Below are 23,973 nucleotides of genomic sequence, written 5' to 3'. Positions count from 1 at the left end.
CTTCTATACCTATGGCATGACCTGCCTATTCTCTCCCACTAACAGTTGCAGATCAAACTGCTGAATACGGGAATCTGGGAGTCAAGTGGAGTCCTCTACACCTACAGACATCACCTCCAGTGAACAAGGTTCTGCTCTGGAGGCTGCTTTACCCTGAGGGGAGCCCTCTCCATAAGACAATACCTGTGACTGCACAACATGTCCTTTACACAGGCTCTCTTTTGGGGCATGTACACTTATGTGAATGGTACTTACGTATTAGGATAAGATCAGTCCAGATTTGCATGAGAAGGAAGGACCAGACCTATGTATACACAGATGTATAACACTTGCAAAGTCGGGGCACTTCTGGGAACCTGCTGGTTCCCAGAACCAGGGAACCAAGGAACCTGGGACAGCCTTGCTGTCCTGATAGGGTTGGTATACAGAGGGACCTGTCCTGTGCTTTTTTGCAGAGCACCCATGGAGGATAGGAATCATTCAGCAGCAGGGCTGCAGAAGGCGCAGAGACATTTACAGAAGCCACAGTGAAATTAGGCATGATCCATCGTCTCGACCCATTGATCACAGTGCCTGCAGCTCCTGTTACGGAAGCAGGCGATATGATAATAACTTTGACACAGTGCCTCTCAAAATCTTGCTAACAAAATTAATTCAGCTCGGCTTGGGTCAGACCACATGGGATGGCAGTGGAAACAAGCTGAGGGCTGTAAAGACACCATCTTATATGGCCTTGTGTTTAGCTGTGGTGAGGGGCTGCCAGCCATCAGTCCTATTAAGCCCTGGTTTATTTGCTATTTTCAGTTGCTATATGGAACAAGATTATCAAAGATACGTGTTACATTCAGTAGTATTCCCTAAACAGGAGCTGCTGACACACCCTACAGAAACCTTAAACTATTGACTGAACAGCAAGACATGCTGTTCTGCAGAAAATTGACCTGAAGGGAGAACACTCCCCAGACAGCTATGCCCGTGTAAGGAGACCCTGGGAAGGCAGTAACATGGGAAGTGAGGGCTGATCCTGGGCTGTGGGGAGGGTGGGGGAAGAGCTCAAACAAGGCCACAGTAGGAATTAGCTGTCACTGAAGCTCATACAGTTATGGCTATGTACAGGAAGGCTTTGCATCAGGAAGAGTGGTGTAGAGATGGTTTCTTCACTTAAAAGAAGGTCTGAAGGCCCAGATAGAGTAGAGAGAGCAAAACAAACAAGGAAAAGTACATCAGCAGCTACTGCAAGACAGATGAATGGTATAAATGAGAAAGAGTTTCATGATTTGTCCTCAATAATAAAACCAGACGGTGCCAAGAAGGCTGACCTGGTAACATTTTCTGACTACTCAAGAGGTCAGACATTGTAAATGGGAAGGGAAACGTACAGGGAGTTACTAGGGTTAGTGAAGAGGTGGAAAATGAGATTAAATGAGTATCAAGGGAATCTGTTCAATGCTGAATATTCCTGGCCTTCAAAGCAAAGTAAAGGATCCTAGCAGCAGAGATGAGGATGGGCATCTGATAGTCTTCTCCCTTAGTCCCCACACCCCATCCTGCAGTAAAATGGAGCTGGAAAAGCCATGGAGTCCACAGCAAGCACTGACAGAAGATACACTGAAAGGTGAGGTTTATCAGGATGCGTGGCCCAAGCACAGAAGGAAAGATGGAGAAAGCTCAGCTAAGTCTCATCTAGTTCAGCAGCTGAGGGTCAAGACAGGGTAGCTTCATACAGTCTGCTCTCCTAGTGTGGGTGTGCAGGGAAGAAGGAAGCGCAGAGGCAGCTGTTGCAGCTGGAGGGGAGAAATCGTCACATCCACTTTGTCAACGCCAAAGAATCTGGGCTGACGTTTTTCTCTTCCCAACAGTTGAATCCCACCCTACCAGCTGCACGTCACAGCTGACCTCCAGTCAGGACCTATCTGAGTCAACATCAGGCAATTAAACTGTGCAACAGCAGCTTCTCCACCTTGTACATATGCAACTTCTCTCCTGCCAGGTCACTCCAACGGCCAGGGGAGCAGAGTAAGCGGGCTCCCTCTCTTACAGCCACACAGACGGGCACCAGCGTTTAGCTTGGTCACAGAACCCAGAAAGAAGGGTTTCCACTGCAGCCTCTCTAGCGATCTCAATGCATCCCCTTATCAAACTGACAGAGGCAGATTCCTTCCCCTTCTGAGAAGCTCTGACTTTTAAAGAACAGACCTCTCCCCATATGAACAGGATGCCTGAAGAGGAGAGAGACAGTAACACATGAAATACCTAGAAGTGATTAAATTGGATTGACGAGGAAGTCAGGAAAGATAACAACCATGGGATTATGCTGTCAATTCCAAAAAACTGCCGTGACTGTCACGGCACTACATCCAACAGGTCGAGAGTGGCTGTGGTGCCAGTAAGTCATCTTCACTGGCAAAGTGCAGTTCTGCTTTAGAAAATGCCTATGTTGGGGAAAAGAAAAGGAAAAAAAAAAAACACAACCTCAAGGAAATGTCCCCTTGTTACTCAGCAGGTCTGTTGCCTTCTGGATATCAGTCAGTTGCTGACTTCAGTGAAATATCTATATATAAAAATTACTCCAGCTTTTTCATCCAGTTAACACCACACAGCTCCACACCAAGAAAGGCAGCCAGTGTCTATTAGCATCCCAGCAATGTCACCACTATGGGAGACTGAGCTGGTGTCTCTTCTGATTCATGCACAATCAATAGACTTGTTAAACTGCAATTAGAAGGTCAGATCCTTCCTTGCAGCCACTCCTTTGCTTTCTCACTGAAAACAATAGGTTTGTGCAAGTGCCAATGGAAGCAGAATTTTAGAAAAAACGGGCTTATGTGGGTGCCAGTGAAGGTAGCGTTTGGCCCACTGAATCCTTACAGCTGCTAGGAACACAACAGAAAGAATCTCTATTAGCTTTGAGGGTGCCACTTAAAAATAGAATGAGATAGCAATTTAATAAAGAAAAACATAAGAATATTTGACACAGCACCACACTGAGATGAACAAAAGCAGAGCCCAGGTGAGGCCGCATGTTGGTTATTCATTATCCTGATTAGATTACTTTGCTCTCACAATAAGCAGAAGGAGTTACCCTCAGCAGTACCAGAAGCAATTGCCTTTATTGCAGCTGGTATCACAATGAACAATATTGTACATGTCTCTCCTGCACTTGGCCGTGGCTCACCAAGGTTGTGAAGGGAATGAGATCATCTTTATATACAGTTACGTATTCAACATTTTGCCCTTTCCATTGCCAGTTGTTGAGTCTTCCCCCTCATCTAAGAGATGAATGAGAACATCCATGCAGCAGGGATGCTGCATTTGTAAATGTCAAACATATTATAAGAACCTAGAATAAAATAGTAAAGCTGTTGGATGCCTTGTCTTACTATAATCTTAAGAAAACAGAGTGTCCCTCTGCTTGCAGACTCACTGTCAGCCATTATTTTACTTACAAGCAATTGGGTGCAACAGGAAATATTATCAGTGCATGGGGAGTTAAGCCAAGAAGAAAAGGAGCAGAAAGCCGCCACCTCCAGGTTACCTAACCCATCCAGGATCAAAGTGACTGGTCAAGAGTCTTTAAGAGTGGTTAGGCCCAGGAAATAATAAAGTAGATTCCTGTTCAGTTGCCTGTGGAGGAATACCCTTACCCCACCCCTCCTTCCAGAGAAGCAACTACAAATAGCAGGGAATGCGCTTTATCAGGTGGAAATCTAGGGTAGATTTTTTCTTGATATATGAGATGGTGATTACCACAGATCACCTGTGCAAGTACCCAAAGGGGCAGGGTAAAGAAAGCCTGGTCCATCACTACCCAGTTACAACTTCTTTGTAGAAAAAAAAGCAAATCGGGCAGTGCTTACCACAATTTAAAACAAAAAGTGCCATCTAGAAATCCAGAGGTTTCAGTTTGAATCTCACGTGAGCAGAAGTCAAGGTTCCTTTGTCAAAAGGGAGAGAATCTGGTGTAAGAGGTTAACACTGAACAAGAGAAAGCAAAGATGACACTGCCTTGCAGGTAACAGGCAAGAGACAACCCTCCATCAGCTGTCAAAGACAGGTGATTTCTAATGTTAACTAGAAGGTAAATAGTAAACTCAAGACACAAGGCCTGTCACAAAGGCAATCAGTACAAAACCTGACAGAAAAATAATGTTGACAAAGATCCTCCAAAGAATCAGACCTTGCTGGCAAAATACAATCACTGTGTATAGTCCCCAAGACAAAATTTGCACACCAAAAAGGACCATAGAGAATTAGCACTACACAAGGTGGGTGTGAAGCAAAGCAATGAAAAGAAATCAGATGCTAGTAATTAAAAAGTAATGCTATCTATGACTTCTAGCTTCATATAATTATTTTATTAAAGCATTTACATACTCAACACAGAGATACAGAAATCCCATGAAGAAGGATGAAGTCACAGTGAAACAGGGAGCTGATGTCCGCAGGCAGGGGAAGATGGAAAATGGGATAAACACGGTCTTGGTTTGGTCTCTGGAAAAAGGTGGAGCTTAACTGTTGTCTCATCAAGAAGATCATGGCACAAAAGGGCACTGTGCACTGATTACTACAAAGAATGTGTTCCTTTCCTGGGCAGGGACAGAGCACTGTATGTACAAACACTTGGCTGGAGGTGATGAACTGTTTAGATGTCTGCCTGACAACTTGAGTGAGATTTCAGAGAAGGTAAAGCTGAGAATGTGAACAGGCCTCCCTCCAGGAGCCTTGTTTAAATCTAGATTATGCCCATTCTGGAGCCTAAAATAGACTCCTTTTTAATCATGTGCTCATCAGCACCTGGGATTCACTAGCATCCCATAGCAGCCAGTCAACTATAAGATACATATCTAACTGCCTCTTCGAAAGCACAATTACCAAGTCTACATAAATCGCTGTCCTGACTATACATAAGTTGGGTGAGCTTCTAAACACAGCTATGAGTAATTCAGGTATTTCAAACTCCTCCACCCCTGGTCTTTGACAGAATGCTTCAGTCACAGAGAGGCTAGGTGCTTCAATTACTTCCACTACAGGAAGGCAGCTGTTTAGGGACCACATCACAACAGTCCCCAGAGAACACCCCTCAAGAATAATTTGGTGTGGATAGTCTGCAGCTTCCAGGAGGATAAAAGCAGGCAGAACATCACTGGCCACTTGGAACTCAGCCAGCACATCAGATCTGACCTCCCTAACACAGGGAACCCTTACTGGCCATAAAGCAGTCCAGATAATGAGTTTATGTCTTGTTCTAAAATCCATTAAATCTGCAAGTCCAGCTTTCCTCACTTCCAAGCCTTCCTGATGCTGCTCAACCATGACCCAGACAGAAGACATTGGACCAATACCAGCCATGAAGACCTCCCCTCCATATGGCAGTGTCCAGATTCAAGCTCATTTTGGCACATGATATTGAGACCAAAAGCTCAGTAAAAGCAAGCTTGGAAGCCCACTCTATACTCTAGTCCTAGTTTTGCAAATCCCCCATCTCCAACAAAATATGTATTGCCTTACAGAGAAGCACGTGTTTCTAGCAGTTATATGGGAGTTGTTAGATTTTACTATTCAGTTGCCTGAAAGAAAAAAAAAAATCTCCTCTGTTGGCCTATTAATCTGTCATAACGAGATTCTTCATAATTAATTTGTCCCTAACAGTTGCTTTGTAATGGTAGCAAGAGAATACTTCAGGAATGGCAATTACCTCTGGTGTCAAAATGATGAGGAAAACAAATGTTCAACCATCAACAAAATGCAGTGCCTTTTCCACTCCCACCTGATGGTGGGTGACAGCACTGCACATCAGAATTACAGTGCGGTTAATTACTAGGCATGTTGCAATTGAGAATTCATTTCCCCTCTTGAGATGAAATTTGTTGAGCAATGCAGGTGGAAGGAGGGGCATCTGCCACTGGGATGGGGGTTGTGTGGGGAAGTGGTCTTATCTATACATTGCTACTTCTTTAATTTACTACACATACCTCCAACAACTATAAGCAGTGAACACTTTTTAAAAATATTTAAAGGAACCTTATTTCATTAGCTACACATGTGTCCCACCATTTCAAAGATTTTGCAGAAAGATAGAGCTTGACTTCTTTGTTGTTGCTTCATTTAAATTTAGTATCCTTCAAATAACCACTACATGCCTGCATTAGCCTTTCAATACTAATATGAAATATAATGGTTTTCTAGGCTGCTTGTAAATGCAAGAATTCCTTGGGCTGTGAGCTCATTGGATTTCAGCACGTTACCAAACCTGACATCTGACTGTTTCTGGAGTGAGATTTCCAGGAACAAAGCTAAGGCACATACAGTGCGGAGCTTGTCTCTCCAGGTGAGGACCAAGCTCTGTCAGTGCTGGGAATCCTACTCCAGAAAGGGACTGGGAAGCAGAAAGCTGCTGGCTCGGCTGCTGTTGACTCAGGTGTGCAAAGCAGCAGCCTGGGAGAGCTGTCGTGACTGGGGCTGGCGATGAATACACCCAGTGCCTGGGTCTCAATTTTCTCAGAAAACTAAGATTGTGACAAATCTTTGCCACATGAGCTGCTAACAAATGTAAGACCTGGTAGGGTAAAGTCTGTACCCAATTGACAGTGGCACAGCACATGCCAGGGAGGTGTCAGCCAGGGCTGAGGCATCAGTGGGGAGAGGTAGGGGCAGAGGTGGGTCAGGCTGCAGGAGAATCAGGAGAGCAGGAAGCTGATTCAGGCCTGGTACAGGATGGCAGAGCAAGTGAACAGAGAGGTCAGCTTTGCAGGGCTAGCAAGAGAAGCTGCATGCATTCAGATGGGGATATACCAGGAGATGGGCATATGTGAAGCTGCTTCTGCCTGCATTTTGCTCAGTCCTGAGCCACATTACCAAGCACTTGCTACCCTAAAATCAAAACATAAGTTTAAAAGAATCAAACATCACCCTCATTCCTGGTGCAGACTCAGTCCCTAGCCTGGGGCCTCTGGGGCCAGTGGAGGTTGAGGAATGTTGCGGTTGATCTAACCCTGCCTGTCAGGGAGGCAGGAGCTGGTATAGCTCTTGGGAGCCCTTCATATATATCTTCACATGTATCAGGTTGCAAACCGCTCTTGTCTTCAAGCACACAGCCAGCCCAGTACAAGCACCAGCTCAGAGTAAGGAAAGCACGGTTCCAGCTAACAGCCTTGCTGTTTCTCACTCCCCATCACTCAGAAGCCATCATTTCATTATAACAATGTTCGCCAGTCAAGGATCGCCACTCCATATATTGGCAGTGAATAACTCCCAATTCAGACTGCCACAGCAAAACCTCGTCTTACCACAAGAAACATAAGTAGGGAAGCTGTCGTGGAGAGGAAGAGGAGAGACAGAACAGGCGATAACAGAGCACTCCAGAGATGAAACAGCTCCTGCTGGGCTTTGGAAATGCCCAGCTGTGCTGCCTGAGTGTGAACACAAGGGAAGGGCCTAAGGGAAGAAAGTGTATCTTCCCTACCTCTCTTCACACAACAGTCCTATGATAATCAAGTGGGAGTGCAAAGCCTGCTCCCCTTCAGCAATCCTGCAAAAAACAACTCATGTTCAGAGCAACCCTACAGTAACAAACAGCCTGCACAGTTACAGAGTTCACAGGCAACTCAAAACAAGTACATTTTCAGAGACTGCAGGGGCAGTAAACACATTTTAGGAGCTAGGGTTTTTTTAAAAAGCAATTCTAGTGACCTTCTCAGTGAATTTACCTCTAAATTCAGCAAAGCTGGCAAGTCAGTAAATGGATCCAGACTCGGCAGGAGCCATTTCATAAAGCACTGTGCTTGTGTGTATATGTGCAGGCTCATATGCAGATTCATTGTTGAAGTGGAGCTGGGAACATAGTGGAGTCTGTATAAAGATGACCCTTGTCACCATGTTTATCTGCTCCCTGTGGGCCCCTTCCAACTCACATCAGCTCAGTACACTGACAAAAACAAGTTGTTACTGGTGTCAGACCTGCCAAGATGATGCTGCTGCAGAGGAAGGAGCAGCAAGCTGCTCTGAATGGTGCACCATCAGCAGAATTTGCAGCCACTGAGACAGGATTCTCAAGGTAAAAATAAAGAAAAGAAAACAATCAAACAAACAAGAAATCCCAAACCAATTCTATGGGACCAAAAGTAGGTTTAACCAGGCTAACAGTGAATGTGATTTTACCATCTTGGATTCACTCCTCCAAAGCCATCTTTGAACCTTTGACTCTGTCTTGGAAGTGGCTATTTCAACAGAAGCACTCACACCCTGACATACAGGCACATGTCTAGAGGCAGACAGATGTGCCTGTCCAGATGTACAAAAATGCAGATATGTGCTCACATCAGCAGATTTCTACGCAGGGCACCTGAACACCCTAGTCAATAAAGTAAAGAGTAGCTTCCAAACCTGGCATGGAACTTTACATTTTGTTTTGTTCCTCAACTAATCAGCAACTGCTCCAAATCAAGAGAAACATTGCTTCCTTTTTCCTAGTCCCCAGGGCTTCCTTAGCCTGGCAGAGTCCTGTCTGGCCCTGGGGTACCAGATGAAGACAGCGAAGTTCCCTTCAGAGACACATTTCCCTCAAGTATGCAAACAGGATGGTCCCTGCATAGGTAAAAGGGTTTGCCTGGAACACACTAAGACATCTTCAATGTTGCCAAGAAGTCTAGAGAAGTATTTGCAAGACACCACCCACCACAGCAATTCGCTCAACACTGACTTAGCAGACTAAATGAAGACACTAGCCTGACAGGTGAGATAATCACATGCTACCCTCCAGCATATTCTTTTATCAGATACACTTTGGAGAGAATGTGATAAGGTCACTGGTTTAGTAGAGCGAATCTACAGTATTCAGTCTTGCTCTGAAATTCCAGACTGGCCCAGTATGTGAAATATCCTCTGCAAACCACACTAGTCTTTTCACTCCTGTTTTCACATTTCTGTACTCCTAATTTGGGGTCCTTCAAGCTGGTGTTTCACTGCAAGCTGATTACAGTAACCTTAGAAAGGCAAAAGAATCCACAATACGGATCTTGTTAAGGACTCAAAGGCCGAACAAAACAACATTTGAGAAGCCCAGTTTGTCATTGCAAGTACTGATGTGTCTCTATCCCCAAATGAATCTTTCAGGTCTCTATTTTTTCCTAGTCTGTTTAAATTATCAAGCCAGTTGTCTTCCTATTTTTAAAATAGATAAAGCACTGGCTACCCATCAGCTCTACTGAGTTTACAGGTGGCCTGTAAACTAATAACAAAGTCATATAAACTGGTCAGTAGTTCAAAGCTACACTGTCCTTCATTAAGAAAACATCCCTACTCAGGGCTTGATCCAGAGTCGATGAGCCTTAAGTTATTTACAGTGACATGGTAAGCGATTCTCACTTTCTTTTTGTTTTGTTCCCTTTTTACGCAGGTCTTCAATGCTCTGAAAAATCCTATGGGCACATCTATTTGTACTACACACCTCTAGGAGGAAAATCTAGGCAAACAAATAAATATCAACCATGAGCTCTTCAAAGAAGATACCATCTCTTGCCATATCTCTTGACTTTGCACTGCACAGTGTTCATTTCACATTGGGACTCAAGGCATAGCCCAAATGCTAAATAAAACAACACTATTTATTCAGTTTCCATTTGCTCTTTCTATAGTGCTCCTCATGGTGCAGGCTCCTTGCAGCCTACATCCTTCAAGGGCTTCCTATTGGTTTCCTCGCTGAGGTTGAGATGTTCTTCAGATATTCCTCTGGCTATTATGTACTTCAGCAGCTATAAAGAAGCACAGTAATGAGTTCTTCAGGGATTCAAATGAAAAGGGATAGCCCCACCTGGAGGAGAGAAGGCTAAATGCTCCCCAGGCACACAGTTTCACTCCTGCTGGGGAGGTGCAAGAAAGGTGCAGGACCACTTAGGCAAGTGGTGTGCCTAATACCTCATGCTCATGCTCTTGGAGTGAAGCACTTCAAGGACAAGGGTGCACAGCCAGGAAAAAAAGTGCAATACATGAGGCACTGCCTCTTCCCCCTCACTTCTCGCCTCGCTCCTCCTCCAAAAATGTCACAGTGAGATGTCCCATCTCTCTGAATAAATCACTGCAGAGGACTGAGGAACATCCTGTTTTATAGGCACACATTCCCAAAAAAAGGACCTTCCTAATGTTACAAAGTTAAAACCTAGAGATGCTGTGGCCCTAATGTTCAGCTGACACCACTCTAGAAAGCAGAAGGAGGAAAAGGAAGTGTCTTATAATTATAAGATTTATTTTACAGCTTGTTATGTGTTTTCAGCGCAAAGCTTTCATGCTTTATGTGTTGGCAGGAAGTTTGCTAGACAGCAGTGCTCAAATGTAGAGTCATCAAGCCACCAGCTGGCCCTGCTAGTAGCTTTTTTAGGCTGCATTAGCATCAACCATGCCTTTTAGATTAAGAGATATCCTGGGGAGCACATAATAGGGCAACCTAACATGATCAGCTCAGGGACTGTGGATCAGCTGCGAAGCTCTTCACCTCTCTTACTGGTTCCCATTTAGCTTGGTGACAGAAAGTCACTGCCACCTAATGGCTATTCTGTGTCTCCTAGGGAAGTTCATTTGCTTCTTCTCAACCCAGTTCACCACAGGTTGAAGCACAGGCAGAGAGCCACCACCAAACACACTGGCTGTGGTGTAGAACAGCCCACGGTCCCCATTTACCATTGCCTTTTTGAAGGAATGCCATGGAGAGCTCCTAAGGATTCCTCTCAGCAGATGCAGTCCACCTCCATCATGAGGAAACTATTTTAGGACATCACTTCCTATTATTTAGGGCACACAATGTTACTGAGTCAAGAGGGACGTCCAAAGACACAGGCTATTTTGTTAGTCTGAACTACAGAGAAACTGTAGGTTATTTTTTTAAAAACGCATGCATACACACACCCACTCATTTTCTTTCCAGGATCCTTCAGTCAGGCAACTTCACTATGAGACACAGCTCACTTTGAAAACGCCCACCCCACCATGAGAAGCAAACACAATAAATGCCAGGAATAGCCTCCAAAGAGCAAGAAATTGTATTCTGTATAACGATGGCACAAGGTTACGCCTTCCAAATATTTGCCCAGATACTGCCAGCCAAATGATGAGGAATTTGAATGAGAACATCCTCATTCTGCTCTCAAAAGGAGGAAAGTTAATTAACCTCTCCAAATGGCTTTTCCCTGACAAAGCAATTCTGTAGCCAACAAAGTTAATTCAAGAATGGATTCTCACTGTCTCCCAAGACAAGTGGGACCTTGACCACAGATCCTTTCTCTACTTGCTATCTCATCTCCATTAAAAAAAAAATATACCTGTACCCACATTCACAACAGTAGCCTTTTGTCTTACTTAAGAAAACAAAAAAAATGCTGTGCTCAAGATTTTAAACTGTGGCCACTACTGCCAAAATCTGCAAGATGACCAACCCACTGCAATCCTCCTACTACACTGACAACAACTCCAAAGCCCATTGATACCAGCCCTTAAACACACTGCATGTTGGGAGATACCTCCTGACTGACAGCAGGGTCAACAGAAATTGATGCCAGCAATATAGGAAGTGTCAACCAACACATCCAGGTGCTATGATAAGAGGCACACTGGAAATGTCACAGGGTAGGCTGACTTGAGACTGAGAAGACACTCAAGGAGTCAAACACTCAAGGAGGTAGAAGAATGTCAGAGAACCGCGGCCCTCTGCAGAATGAAATGGTTCGTTTAGAAAGCAATAGGTAAGGAAATGGCACTGAGCAGGCTGCCTTCCTTCCTCCTCTGACCCAGTACAAGCAGGGGCAGAAACAGGAAGAAATGCCCAAGCTTATGTGTGCAAAGATGGCCAGAATTATTTAATGAAATAGACATGAAGTGAAGAAAGCTCATATCCCCCTTAATGCTCCTGACACTAGACCTACAGACATCCAATATCTTGGGGCTAACCATGGCTACCACCGGCCTTGACATCAGTACACTGGCATTATCATATGCAGCAAAAGGGCAGACACCCCAGGAAAAGATTCTTAACTCAGAAAAAAGATCAAGTTATCTGTGTGGTCCAGCCACCAGTGGTGAGATGAAGCAACCACTGGGATGGACATAAAGCCTGACCACTTAAGCAGGGTTATCCCTGCTACAGGCAAGACCAAGAATGGAAAAGATAAGACATCTTTTGTCTTGACTGCTGCTGAGGAAGCACTGTGAATGCCATCAGGAAGGTGGATTCTTGTATCTCCTGGCTGATGCGAGAACCAGAGAGAGGCAAACCAATCCCAGGGACACACAGTGAATTTCCAGCTACGGCTTTCTGTCTCATAGAGAGTAGTAAACACACCCCTGACCTGCTGGCCGTAAAAAGATGCTGAGAACTGAGTGGCTGAGAGCATTAGCATCAAAAGCAACCCACAAGAGACAGAAAAACAGAGTAAGATTGAAGAGAATTCCTTGGAACTACGGAACCTGGCTAAAAGCCCCTAGGGAACCCATTTCCTCCTCAGTCTGCTTTGCATTTAATTGTTTCCTAATGACTATGTCCCTCTTGCCCCAATAGGCTCAGGGACTCGTGCTGCCACTGAGGCTTCCCACCTCTCATCTGAGTCCATGGGTAATTTAGAGGTTCTGGTTTAACAGCTGACTGGGAATCGTGGAGAACAAATTAAGCATTATCATTTGCACTGGAGCAGCACCGACCAGTATACAGAGTACCAGGAGGAGGCACACAGAAAAAGTGTTTTTCTACTCAGTTGCAAGCCTGTCCCAGACACGCATGCAGCTGCAGCCCCTCACCGAAGACAGAGGCACAGCAGCTGCACCCAGACCTGCTGGCACTATCTGCAGTCCCAGGGTCACCAAATCCCTGCCTCACAGAATCTCTGTTCTAAGCACAGCACAAAAAATGAGGCTGGAAATCAGTAACCAATTCATACACATGCTTAAAAGAAAATTCCAGACTCTCAGCATATGAAGGGGAGGTTTAGCTGGCCTCACTCAAAGGACAGAAAACCAAGAGAGTAAAACGAATGGCTGAGAGCACCAGAGATCTATCCAGGACAGAGGCAAGTAGAAGCAACATCTGGATAAGTATCCTTCATACACAACACTTACTTGGGAGGGGCATTCACATCCTCTTGGCCCTGTACAGTGACTAATCTTTAGTACCAACTCCAGTGGGGGAACTTCTTAAAAGTCATTATGGGCTAGTCTGAGACCAACTACATCAGCTCCCAGTGTTAAAAGAGCTGCAAGAGGGTAAAGACTTGGTTGCCATCCACTTAGAGCTCTAGTGAGATAGAATAATAGAATCACAGAATTGTTAGGCTGGAAAAGGCCTTTAAGACCATCAAGTCCAACAGTTAACCTAACACTGCCAAGTCCACCACTAAACCATGTCCCAAGCACACATCTACATGTCTTCTAAATACCTCCAGGGATGGTGACTCAACCACTTCCCCGGGCAGCCTGTTCCAAGGCTTGACAACCCTTTCAGTGAAGGACTTTTTCCCAATATCCAATCGAAACCTCCCCTGGCACAACTTGAGGCTGTCTTCTCTTGTCGTATCACTTGTTACTTGGGAGAAGAGTCCAACACCCACCTTGCTACAACCTCCTTTCAAGTAGCTGTAGAGAGCAATAAGGTCTCCCCTCAGCCTCCTCTTCTCCAGGCTAAAACACCCCAGTTCCCTCAGCCGCTCCTCATAAGACTTGTTCTCCAGACTCTTCACCAGCTTTGTTGGCCTTCTCTGGACACGCTCCAGCAACTCAATGTCCTTCTTGTAGTGAGGGGCCCAAAACTGAACACAGTATTCTAAATGCAGCCTCACCAATGCCAAGTACAGGGGGACAATCACCGCCCTAGTCCTGCTGGTCACACTATTCCTGATACAATAAATAGATAAAGGGTTTGGCATGCAATTGCCCAGGGCCAGAAAATTATCCCCTGCCAAGCCGATGCTTTGCTAGCACAAGCACTGCAGGGATGTTGCTGAAGAACCCACAAGGGCTGTCACTGTCAGGCTCAGTGGTGGCCCTCCATAACACCTGCCAACAGCAGGACGGGGCTCCACCGGCCAATGAATTTTGCTAACTCATACTATGCCTGCACCTGCTTCCTCCTCTCTTATCTCCCAGCTAATTCCTCTTCATGCTGCCGAAGTCTACTGCTGGCCATGCCACAGAGTCCTCTTGTGTCACACTGACATGCTGCACTTGCCACTGGCTCTGCCACGTGGAGAGGCTGACTTGGCTTGCCTTGGCTGCCAAGCAGGGAGAGCACAGCTCTGTGCAGCACCAGGCAACAGGACTCCTTCTGGCTGCCTGGAGCATGAATTGACCAACCATCAAAACTCACATGACAGAGGTTAATGAAGCCATGGAGAGACATGGCAAAAGGTCAGGAATTTGAAAGGGCTGCTGCAAACTGCTGTCAAATGACAAGCTGTCCACAGCACTGATAACTCCATAACTTGGGTGCTACACGCAGCCCTTCTGCAGACGAGGTTTCAAAGGCATGTGGCAGAGACATGGGCAGATGGAAAGTGAAGCTCCAGACTCCAACACATCTATCTCCAGTTTATGCCAGGGCATCAGAGCCACTCACCCGGGCTGGGAGGAGGAGCTACAGCAGAACAGCTTAGCATCTTTAGAGAGGGGAAGATGAGAACAAGCCCAAGGAAGCTTCTCTGCAAACTATGCCAAATACTCTAAGACCATACTGATGATGACGTGGATTTTCTGCCAGAGGAACACTAAAGCATGCTGGAGTCCAATGCCGCTGATTTCTTCCTGGCCCACCACTGTTTCCTGCTTGGGTCCCTCCAGTCTGAGAGTCCCTTGAGAGCACCACCCTACATTGCATTACCACCACACCAGTGGCCTAAATCCTACATGCATTAAGAAGAAAAATGAGGTTAAAGACCTTACTTCAAACATACTACGCAGAGTGGCCTAATTTGGCACAAGCTGTATTCCCACTCCAAAGAGGCCCTGAGCTGGAACAGCAGAGAGACCCTGGCTACATATACCACGTGCACTCAACTAAAACTCGGTGTCGCCCAGAGCTCAAGGTATTGTAGGGCCGTAGGCTGGAATGAAAGGTGCAGCACAGGACTGACAGGAGCAATAGGGGTGCTTATCTTACTTCCCACTAGAAATGCTTTTTCTGTTCCTGTTAATCAGTGATATCAAAAGACAACAATATGTTTTGCAATGAGATGTACCTTTCTTCGCCCAATTCTGATTTTTTCAGAGATCTGGAAGCCTGATTGATCCCTATTATTTCCCCTCCAACACACTCCTTTTACTTAAAACCCTCAGCTTTCACGTTATGGCCGCTACCAACCAATAAGTAGGTTAAGAAACCACTGCCAGTCCCCTCCCAGCAGCTGACCTCCACATAACCAGTCTCAGCAGCAGAGAACTGGTGACAGAGCCCAAACGCCTCTTATCCCATACACAGAGAACTTGAATCTCTACTAGCTGTAAGTAAGCCCTGTTTGCATTAGGCTACTCTACTCTTCATGAGGGATCTTCTCCATTGAGTGAGGCACACCCTGCAAGAATCTTATGTAATATGCAGCACCGTTTGTGTCTGCTGTTAACAGCTTGGTAGAAGGCATATTGAATTATTAAGCTGAAAGCTTGATGGTTTGCTTTGTATCTATGCCTTTGGCAACACACCCATACCTTGCAGTTTCCAAGGAACGCAGCCCAGTGCTATCACCTACCTGTGATTTGAGGAAGTCATACTCTTCGGATCCGTATGGGACGCTCCGAAGGGAGGTGAGGTAGTCATAGGTGATAACTGCTGTCTGCAAACAAAACCAGAAATGTTGAGCAAGCTCTGCAGTTATCTCAGATCACAACAACAAACCTTCTGTTAGGGAGAATGTATGTAGCTTAGGTTCCAAAGTTTTGGCTCCACAATGGAGTTTACGGTAACAGACTCATAAGAAATTAAATGAAAATATTTACATTTCAATGAACATTTATAGAAAGCAACGCAGGTATCTCATTGACATACAGCTATTAAAAATAACCAATGCTTGGCACTCCTATACTATCTTCCATTTGAGATGCTCAAAGCATTTTCATAATCCCTGTACAGCACCTTGCACAGCAGACTCCCATTCTCTGTCAGCTTCCACAATAAGGTCTGCTGCTAGTAATAGAGGCCATTAAGACCCTGTCTGTGCCCACCAGTTATCCCATGCTTCATCTTCACGCCTCCAACCTGCCTAACCACACTGGTGCACAGTGAGTTCACTCTGGGTAGATGGTTCAGCAGGGAGCAGAGTGGCTGAAGACAAGCTCACTGATTAGCACAAGCAGAGGTACTTTTGGGGATATTCAACTGCACAAAGGATGAGAGGGATGAAGGGTAAGATACCCAGTTACAAAACAATATGGGGATCCAGCTAAAGCTTATTAGCTAGACATAGCCAAAGACAATGGAATTACATTCCTAAGTGCCTTAATGGTTTCTGAAAATGGCTCTAGGGTATTTCACAATTTTATCCTACAACTAAAGTTCCTCTCTTCGACAGTCAGCAAACCGAACACAAACATACACATTACCTTCATAAAGTTTACTAGGGGAGAGAAGAGAATGTATACCTAGATGAAGCTGTCCACTAACCTGTCATTTGAACTTCAAGATCCTTGCCATAAAGAACCATTTGCATAACTCAGACCTAAAGTCAGATTTCCTTAAACCTCCCTACGGAAGGGGTAGCATCCCACTCTGGGACAGCATACTACCTGCCCCCTTTCACCACAAACGCAGCTAGTAAAGGCATAAAGCACAGCTGATGTAACATGAAAGCCAGGAAGGCAAGGAGATCAAATCTGGTTTGAGACAAAGTTGCTGGAACTGACAACAGGGAAACAGTCAAAAGCTCAGAGATGCATCAAAGAGGGGATCAGTCTGGGAATCGGTTACAGACAGACACACTCCTTCCTTGTGGAGGTTAGGTTTCTCACATTTCCTGTTTTCCAGATTGGAAATTGAGGTTTTCAGGCTCTCTTGCTGCTGGTGAACTCAGGAGCTGCATAGCTACAGAGGGTTGCATAGAGAGAAGAAATTTTCAAAGCATATTCCCAACCTCAAAGAACAACTTTGAAGTGGAGGGAGGTTCAAATCAGCCTTGCATGAAGGCTTCAGTTGGTTCTTATTTTATCTCTGGTCCATGAGGGTAACTATCACCTCCAACTTGAAAAAAAGCAGCTAACAGATTGGCCTGTATGAGAGAGGAAGAGTGAATTAATAAAGTGATTGCTAATTACATTATCATCTTAAACACTAAATTAGTACTGTGATGCTCCTGATAGGCAACTCTGACATTGCCAAATCCCTGCTAGTATCTGAGATGTATTCCAGCTACTGCATGGATCGTTCCCTCCACGTACCCAAAACAACTGGGATACCCTCAAAGAAATATGGCAAATGCACAAATGCTCTGCCAGGTTTCTAATTTTACCAGAACAAAGAAATTGTCTGAAACATGATGCTGTTCAGGCCACTGACTTCATTCTTATCTAAGACTACTGCTGCCATTCATGTCATAGTGTGAGACTGAATCTCAGAGGCATAACAAGGCCTATAAGATCAACCAGTCCCTTCCCTTACAAATGCCAGATCATTTCTTGAACTGATCTTGTATCGAGTTCGGTGTTAAATGTCCCAAAGACCTGGCCTCCGCTTAGGATCAACAAATGCTCAACACCTTACACTCTTCCACCACGCCTAAACTATCATCAGATCTCACTAGGTCATGGCACAATGTTCCCTCTGAATAGCTGTCTACCCACACATAAGCAAGAGCCAGTTCCCTAAACTGAGGCTCAAGAAGAAACATTCTGTTAGTGTGATTCAAGTCAAGCCAAATTTCTCTGGAAAGACTGCAAAGGACTACTGAACCAGTATGCTTAAAATACAAGCAGACTCAAATCTTTCTAATCAAACTCTGATGAAATCTGTCTAGAGCCCTGTTGTTCTAGGTCAGGTTTCTTGACCTCCTAGTGTTCTTTTCTCCAGGCTTTTCTTTTCGTTTTGTTCACCACACCATAACCTGTCTTAAATGTTTGTGTCTGCTGCTGCTGAACTTAGCTCTTAACAATTACAGGCTCTTAATTACAGCCTGCTTTTGCCTGGCTATGGTCAAATGATTGAATCAAGCATCCAGATGGGAAGCCTGGGCAGGGCTTATTGAAGGAGAGACACTTTAGGTGCATGTACATGCCACCAATATGCAAAGTTCCTGGTTTCCTACAGAGTCTCAGCTTTCATTTACAAAAAGAGCAAGCCCGAGCAGCTGAGCTTCTTAGAAATGAATATGTCTAATTGCTCTATTGGCTTCACCCAGTCTATGGCTAAGGAATGAGAGCAGTCTGGACTGCCAGTACTCAGATGAGAGCTGACCTCTGCCTTTCCAACAAGGAGCAGACCCCAGGCTGGGAAGGCAAAGGTCACTAGTGCACCAGGACTAAAGGAACAACCTAACCATGTGCATTCCTATATAGTAGATGGAACAAAGAATTCTAAGAGACAGAAAATTCGTGTTTGAAAAGTATACAGACACACAGATATAAACACATGCTGCCATCACCTACAGGCACAACATTGGCAGCATGTTTTTGGGGGTCACCGCTTGCAGCTATGGGAGCAGAACCCTGCATTTAAGAGCAGGGCCAGTGAAGCTCTTCACAGCCCATGACTTGTGACTTCCCTGAAGGCAGAGGACGTGAAAGTCAAGCATGTCTTTAGATTTACCAGCATCTGAAGCAAAGAAAATCTCCTTTCCCCTACTTCCTATTCATCAAGAAAGTGATCTCTCACCATCACTCAAAACACAGACCAACTATACAGCTTCATCACTGCACTGTTCTCATTTTTGTCTTAAACAGAAGATAGCCACAAAAACCACTGGCTTCAAGTAAGATTGAAGAACACCGGTCAAGCAGGCAGAACTCAAGGGCAGACTGGAAAGCCCAAACAGCCTGGAGAGCAGATTCCTCTCCAGCCACAATAAGCTGTGTTCCCTCTCCATGCCTCAGTCCTGGGCAGCAGAAGGGTGAGAGATGCTCACTGCTACCAGGCAGCACTGCCTTATGGCTGGGGAGAGAGCACGAAGCTTAGCGCTTTTTTAGCACTTATTAGCTACGAAGGAAAGATTACAGTTTGTATTTCTGCCCTCACCCTTTCAAAATAAACACTCATTTTTCACAATAGTTCATGGTGCAGCTTGCACATATGAACAGCACGGCACCTGAGCCAACCCACAGAGCTTGTTTCTTATTGCATCTGCCCTCAGGAGCTGACTCCCTGTAAAACTCATTAATGAAGTGCTTAAAAGTCATAGAATATGCAGACAGACAGCTGCTTACCACTGGGGATCTGTAAATGATGGAGATCGTGGCCTGAAGTGACACACGTATAATGCAAGCGAGGTACAGGGAGACTGATACTGCCTCCAGAGCCCCCGCTCTCCTTGCTCCTGGCTGCTCACAGATTCATCAGTGAATATCCTCAAGGAGAAGGCAGCAACCTGTTTGGCTGGCAGTCTCCATTCTCAGGTTTTCTGGAGTGGTAATCAACATGGGGGTGAAACAGCGGTGACGCTAGGCAGATGTAGTGTTTATTTTACGAATCTGGAAACCAATCTAATCATCTCCCATCCTCACTTCAACCTTGCTTTGAGAATGATCCTCAAAACACCTGCCCTCCTCTCCCCAAATCTCTCATACTGAGGGTCATAGGGCAATGACTACCGTAGAATATCAATACAACCACTACGATCCTTAAAACAAAATGTTCCAATGTGAAAAATGGCATATGCAGACAAGATGGCTTGAACTAAGTCACTGTTAAAGGCAGCAGGATACCATACCTGGTGACTGATGAAGATGTGGGCCCAAACTGAGCCCTTGTTCTGAAGGTCCCACCCTACCCAGGAAAGCAGAGACAGTTCTCTGCAGCCCAGTATCTCTGTTGGTTTATTCCAAAATGTGCAAACAACAGCTCTGTTCCTCCTATGCTTTCACCTCTTTTCTCCCCACTGCGTCAACAACCTGCAGAGCTCCCTATTGACTTTCTGACTCCCAGAGCCAGCTGCCAACTGGAAATGCAGAGAGGGAATGCAGAAAATCCCAAGTTCTTTTGAACTCCAATTCCCTTACCCACTTGGAATTTTTCTGCACGTTAATAGGATGAAACTTACTGTGGCAATGGCTCGGCCCACACGAACAACTCCAAAATCATTGGGATCCAGGAACTTGTTGCCATACAGATAGATGCCAGAAGTGGCTGCCACCAACGAGGCAAGTTTCAAGGCCCTTCGTGCCATGACTGATGAACCCTGCTGAGACACAAAACAGCAACTGTAATATCTGAGGAGAGTGTAGTGATCCAATGCCTACAGCCCCAAGGGACTTGACAAACCAAGGTTTAATTGCTCCTTGGCTAATGATGCATTGCTAACACTGCACGTGGCAACCAAACACAATTTCTGACTCCATTGCTATTTCTAACTCAGCAGTGTCAACAGGGCACAAACGCCAAAGTAACTTACCGTGCTAGACCTTTGCAGCACTTTGCAGCACTGCATTCATTGCTTACAGTATATAAAGTAGTGTAAACACAGAATTCATTACATGTGATATACATATTATGACTCTTTATATCACTTTAGAGGATTCAAACCTGAAAAAAATTACCAATCAGGTATATTTTTCTTTCCTTTCTCTTTGGCTGGTATTGGATAGAAAATATGACTGGCCCTTCTTTCTCCTTACACCATGTAATAAGAGGCACAGTTCACCTACTCTGCAAGTGCTCAAGAGAACTGGGCCCCCCAGTTTAAGAAAGACACGGAACTGCTTGAGCAAGTCCAGCAGAGAGCTACCAAGATGATCAGGGGGCTGGAGCATCTCCCTTATGAGGAAAGGCTGAGAGACTTGGGTTTGTCCTGCCTGGAGAAGAGAAGACTGAGGGGGGATTTCATCAATACCTATAAATACCTAAAGGGTGGGTGTCAGGATGATGGGACTAGCCTCTTTTCAAGAGTGCCCAATGACAGGACAAGGGGCAACGGGTACAAGTTGGAACATGGGAAGTTCCACCTCAATATGAGAAAAAACTTCTTTCCTGTGCGGGTGCCAGAGCAGTGGAACAGGCTGCCCAGGGAGGCTGTGGGGTCCCTTCCCTGGAGACATTGAAAACCGCCCTGGACATGTTTCTGTGTCCCCTGTTCTAGGTGTGCCTGCTCAAGCAGGGGGGTTGGACAAGGTGATCTCCAGAGGTCCCTTCCAACCCCTACCATTCTGTAACCCTTGACAGAGAGTGGGCTTTTACCCCATATGAAGATGGAGTCCACTAATCCTCCTACTCTTAGGCTTGCGTGAGAAACTTTCCTACTTCTCTCTGTGAACCTTTAGCAGGGCCAGTCTGGCTTGTGCTTCTTCTCTTGGAAGTCTTGTAACCAAAAAACACATGCAGTGACACGGGTCAAACCTTTTAAAATAGTTCACAAGAACACAATCAGCAAAAGGGGCTAATATAACACAACAGACCTCTGTATGTGAACCTTAGCTAAACTTTATTATCTCCCTCAGTTTCCTTACAAGCCCTAGGTAACTTTGAGGCAGAAAAGCCAAGATATATTCTGCCAGCACCAGTCGGAGCTGCCTGCAGCACCGCTCCTTCTCATGTCAGAAGGGGCAGCTGGCTGATCAGGACTCCTATGAATCTACGATCACACTCGAGAAAATAAACCTGGCCCCTTGACTGCAGCCAAATGAACACACACTTCCCAAAAAAAGCTGCCCTCCTCCCCCTGCCTCACTGGAACTCCAGAAATTTTGGGACTTCTTCCTGGAGGACTGATCTCTTTTGTACAGAAATCTCTTGTATCCTCTGTCACCTTCAAAAAACATTTTCTGCAGAGTGTTGTAATTAAACCATTTCTGCTCCTTGTACGTTTTCATAAAATTTCATTTACTGGAAAGTGAAAGGTGCAAACAGAGGCATTTTTTTAACACAGAAAATACACCTCTCATTCTTTTTTCCTTCACCTTATTACTAAAAGAGCATTTGCTTGAAAGCAGGATGCAAGTCCATCTGTTCTTGCATCTTAGTCCTACCCGAAGCTATAATCTGCAGTTTGTGACATCACATCTATTGCCATACCCGCCAGCTGTACGTCACGAAGAGAAGATGGGAACTTTACATAGCAAATAGGCAGAGCAGCTGAGCTCTTCAGCAACAAAGTTCCTGCTCTCACACTTAATGCGTTGTACCAATAAAACGGGAAGAATTAAAACTGCTGCAGTACAAGGTACAAAACCGGAACTGTCAGAAATCCACTGTATTTCAAAGTTTTGCATACGGTGTCGAGGAGCCTTTTCCATGTAAATGAGCCATTACAGCACCCCTCGGGGCATCTCAAAGACGCCGCCCGCCGCGAGAATACGCCTCACGATGTCACCGCCTCTCGCCATTCAGGCCTGCGCTGCTGCATCGCCTCCTGCTCCGCCCTCCCCTCCCCGAGGTGAGCTGCCCGCTTTGACTCTCGCACCACCCGGCACCCGCGGGACGCCCCCCTCGCAGCCGGGCGCCGCGCCGCTCCGGACGCCGCCGGGGGCGCCGGGACGGACGGCAGGTCACCCCCTCCTCCCCTCCGCAGCCCGGGAGGCGCCTCCCCCGGGCCACCGGCCCACGGACCCGTCCGGCGCCCGCGGCGGCAGCGCTGCCCGGGGGATCGCGCTCCGCCGAGGCCGGGGGGGGCGACAGGGAGCGCCCGCCGCCCCCGCGGGCCGCCGCAAAGCCCTACGAGGGGCCGTTCGCCCCCCGAGCCGGCGCCCGCTGCCGCAGCGCGGCCCGGCTCTGCCCGCGAAGGGCACATGGGGCCGGTTCCGGCCGCTTTCGGTTCTCCTGCGGCCGCACCCCCCGCCGCTCCCGTCGTGAGGAACGACGCCGGCCCCGCCGATCCCTGCGGCAACCGGCCCCTCAGGCCCCGGGGCCTGCGCCCGCGGCGCCCAACCGCCCCCCGAGCCCGGACCCCTCCGCCCGGCGGCACTAGCCGGGGCACCCGAGGGCGCAGCGGGGGCGCGGGAAGTCGGCGAGAGCCCGGGTCCCTCCCGCCGGCCCTTCCCCAGCCTCCAGCGCCGCGCCGGCCCTTCCCCAGCCTCCAGCGCCGCGCCGACCCCCGCTGGCGCACGCAGCCAGCACTTACCGCCCGGCCGGTGCCGCGGCACTTCAACTCCCGCGCCCCGGCCGCCTGCTCCCCCTCCGCCTCGCACATGGTATGGCCCTGCCGCGCGCGGCATGCTGGGACATGTAGTCTCCGGCTATGGCCGCTGAGAGAGGCGGGGGCGCGGCGGGACTGCGAGGGGCGGCCCCTGGGCGAGCCCACGGCAGAGCGGCGGGGGGCGGGGAAGGCAGCCGGGCATGGCGCGGCGCACTGGCGGCCCTCGGGCTGCTCTAGGGTCTCTGCCCCAGCGGCGGGGTGTGCGCCGCCCCCCCTCTTGGTTACAAAAGCGTAGGTGGGAGGGCAGCACCTGCCGGTTCAGTGCAGGACAGTGTGATGAAGTTAACAAACCATGGATGCTGCTATACTCCTCGTACAGCCCTATCCAGCTGGACATCAAGTCTGGGGACAACCAGTGTATTGATCTGTATTTTAGTCATTAGTTAATCATTAATGCAAATGAAACAATAGACAATGTCTTTCTGTCAGAACCCGTCTTTTAAGGCTCAAAGCCTAATTTTTAGGTCCCAAACCCTCACTTTTAGGGTCCAAACCTCTGTTTTAAGGATTATAGGTAGCAATGATTCAGGGAATAAATGGTTGGGCATTACTAATGCAATCTAGTGTAGCTCAACAAATGTTGGGTCCTGGAGCCAAAACTTAGCCAGGATAATGAGGTAGCCTTAACAGGAACAGCTGCACGATGACTAAAACTTGTTGCTTTGGGGGAGTCAGAAAGGCT

At 46.7% G+C, this 23,973-nt stretch overlaps 1 protein-coding gene across 5 annotated transcripts in view; it reads right to left on the bottom strand.

The window, feature by feature from the left end:
* Positions 1 to 23,973, bottom strand: part of ADCK1 (aarF domain containing kinase 1) — a 94,216-nt gene that overhangs the window by 59,674 nt on the left and 10,569 nt on the right. Inside the window, exons 1-3 of one of the 5 annotated variants that reach the window (XM_064460490.1) lie at positions 23,217 to 23,322; positions 20,205 to 20,342; positions 15,714 to 15,797 (exon numbers count right to left, since the gene is read on the bottom strand). In XM_064460490.1, coding sequence (XP_064316560.1) covers positions 15,714 to 15,797; positions 20,205 to 20,342; positions 23,217 to 23,285 — 291 coding nt within the window. In that variant the 5' untranslated portion in view covers positions 23,286 to 23,322. Of the gene's footprint in view, positions 1 to 15,713; positions 15,798 to 20,204; positions 20,346 to 22,171; positions 22,345 to 23,216; positions 23,323 to 23,973 lie in introns of those variants that run through there. The other 4 variants (XM_064460493.1, XM_064460489.1, XM_064460491.1 and 1 more) reach the window with 4 other exon arrangements.

Source organism: Phalacrocorax carbo, chromosome 9 (assembly GCF_963921805.1).
Source record: "Phalacrocorax carbo chromosome 9, bPhaCar2.1, whole genome shotgun sequence".
NCBI classification, from domain to species: domain Eukaryota; kingdom Metazoa; phylum Chordata; class Aves; order Suliformes; family Phalacrocoracidae; genus Phalacrocorax; species Phalacrocorax carbo.
This window is presented reverse-complemented; position numbering and strand designations above follow the sequence as displayed.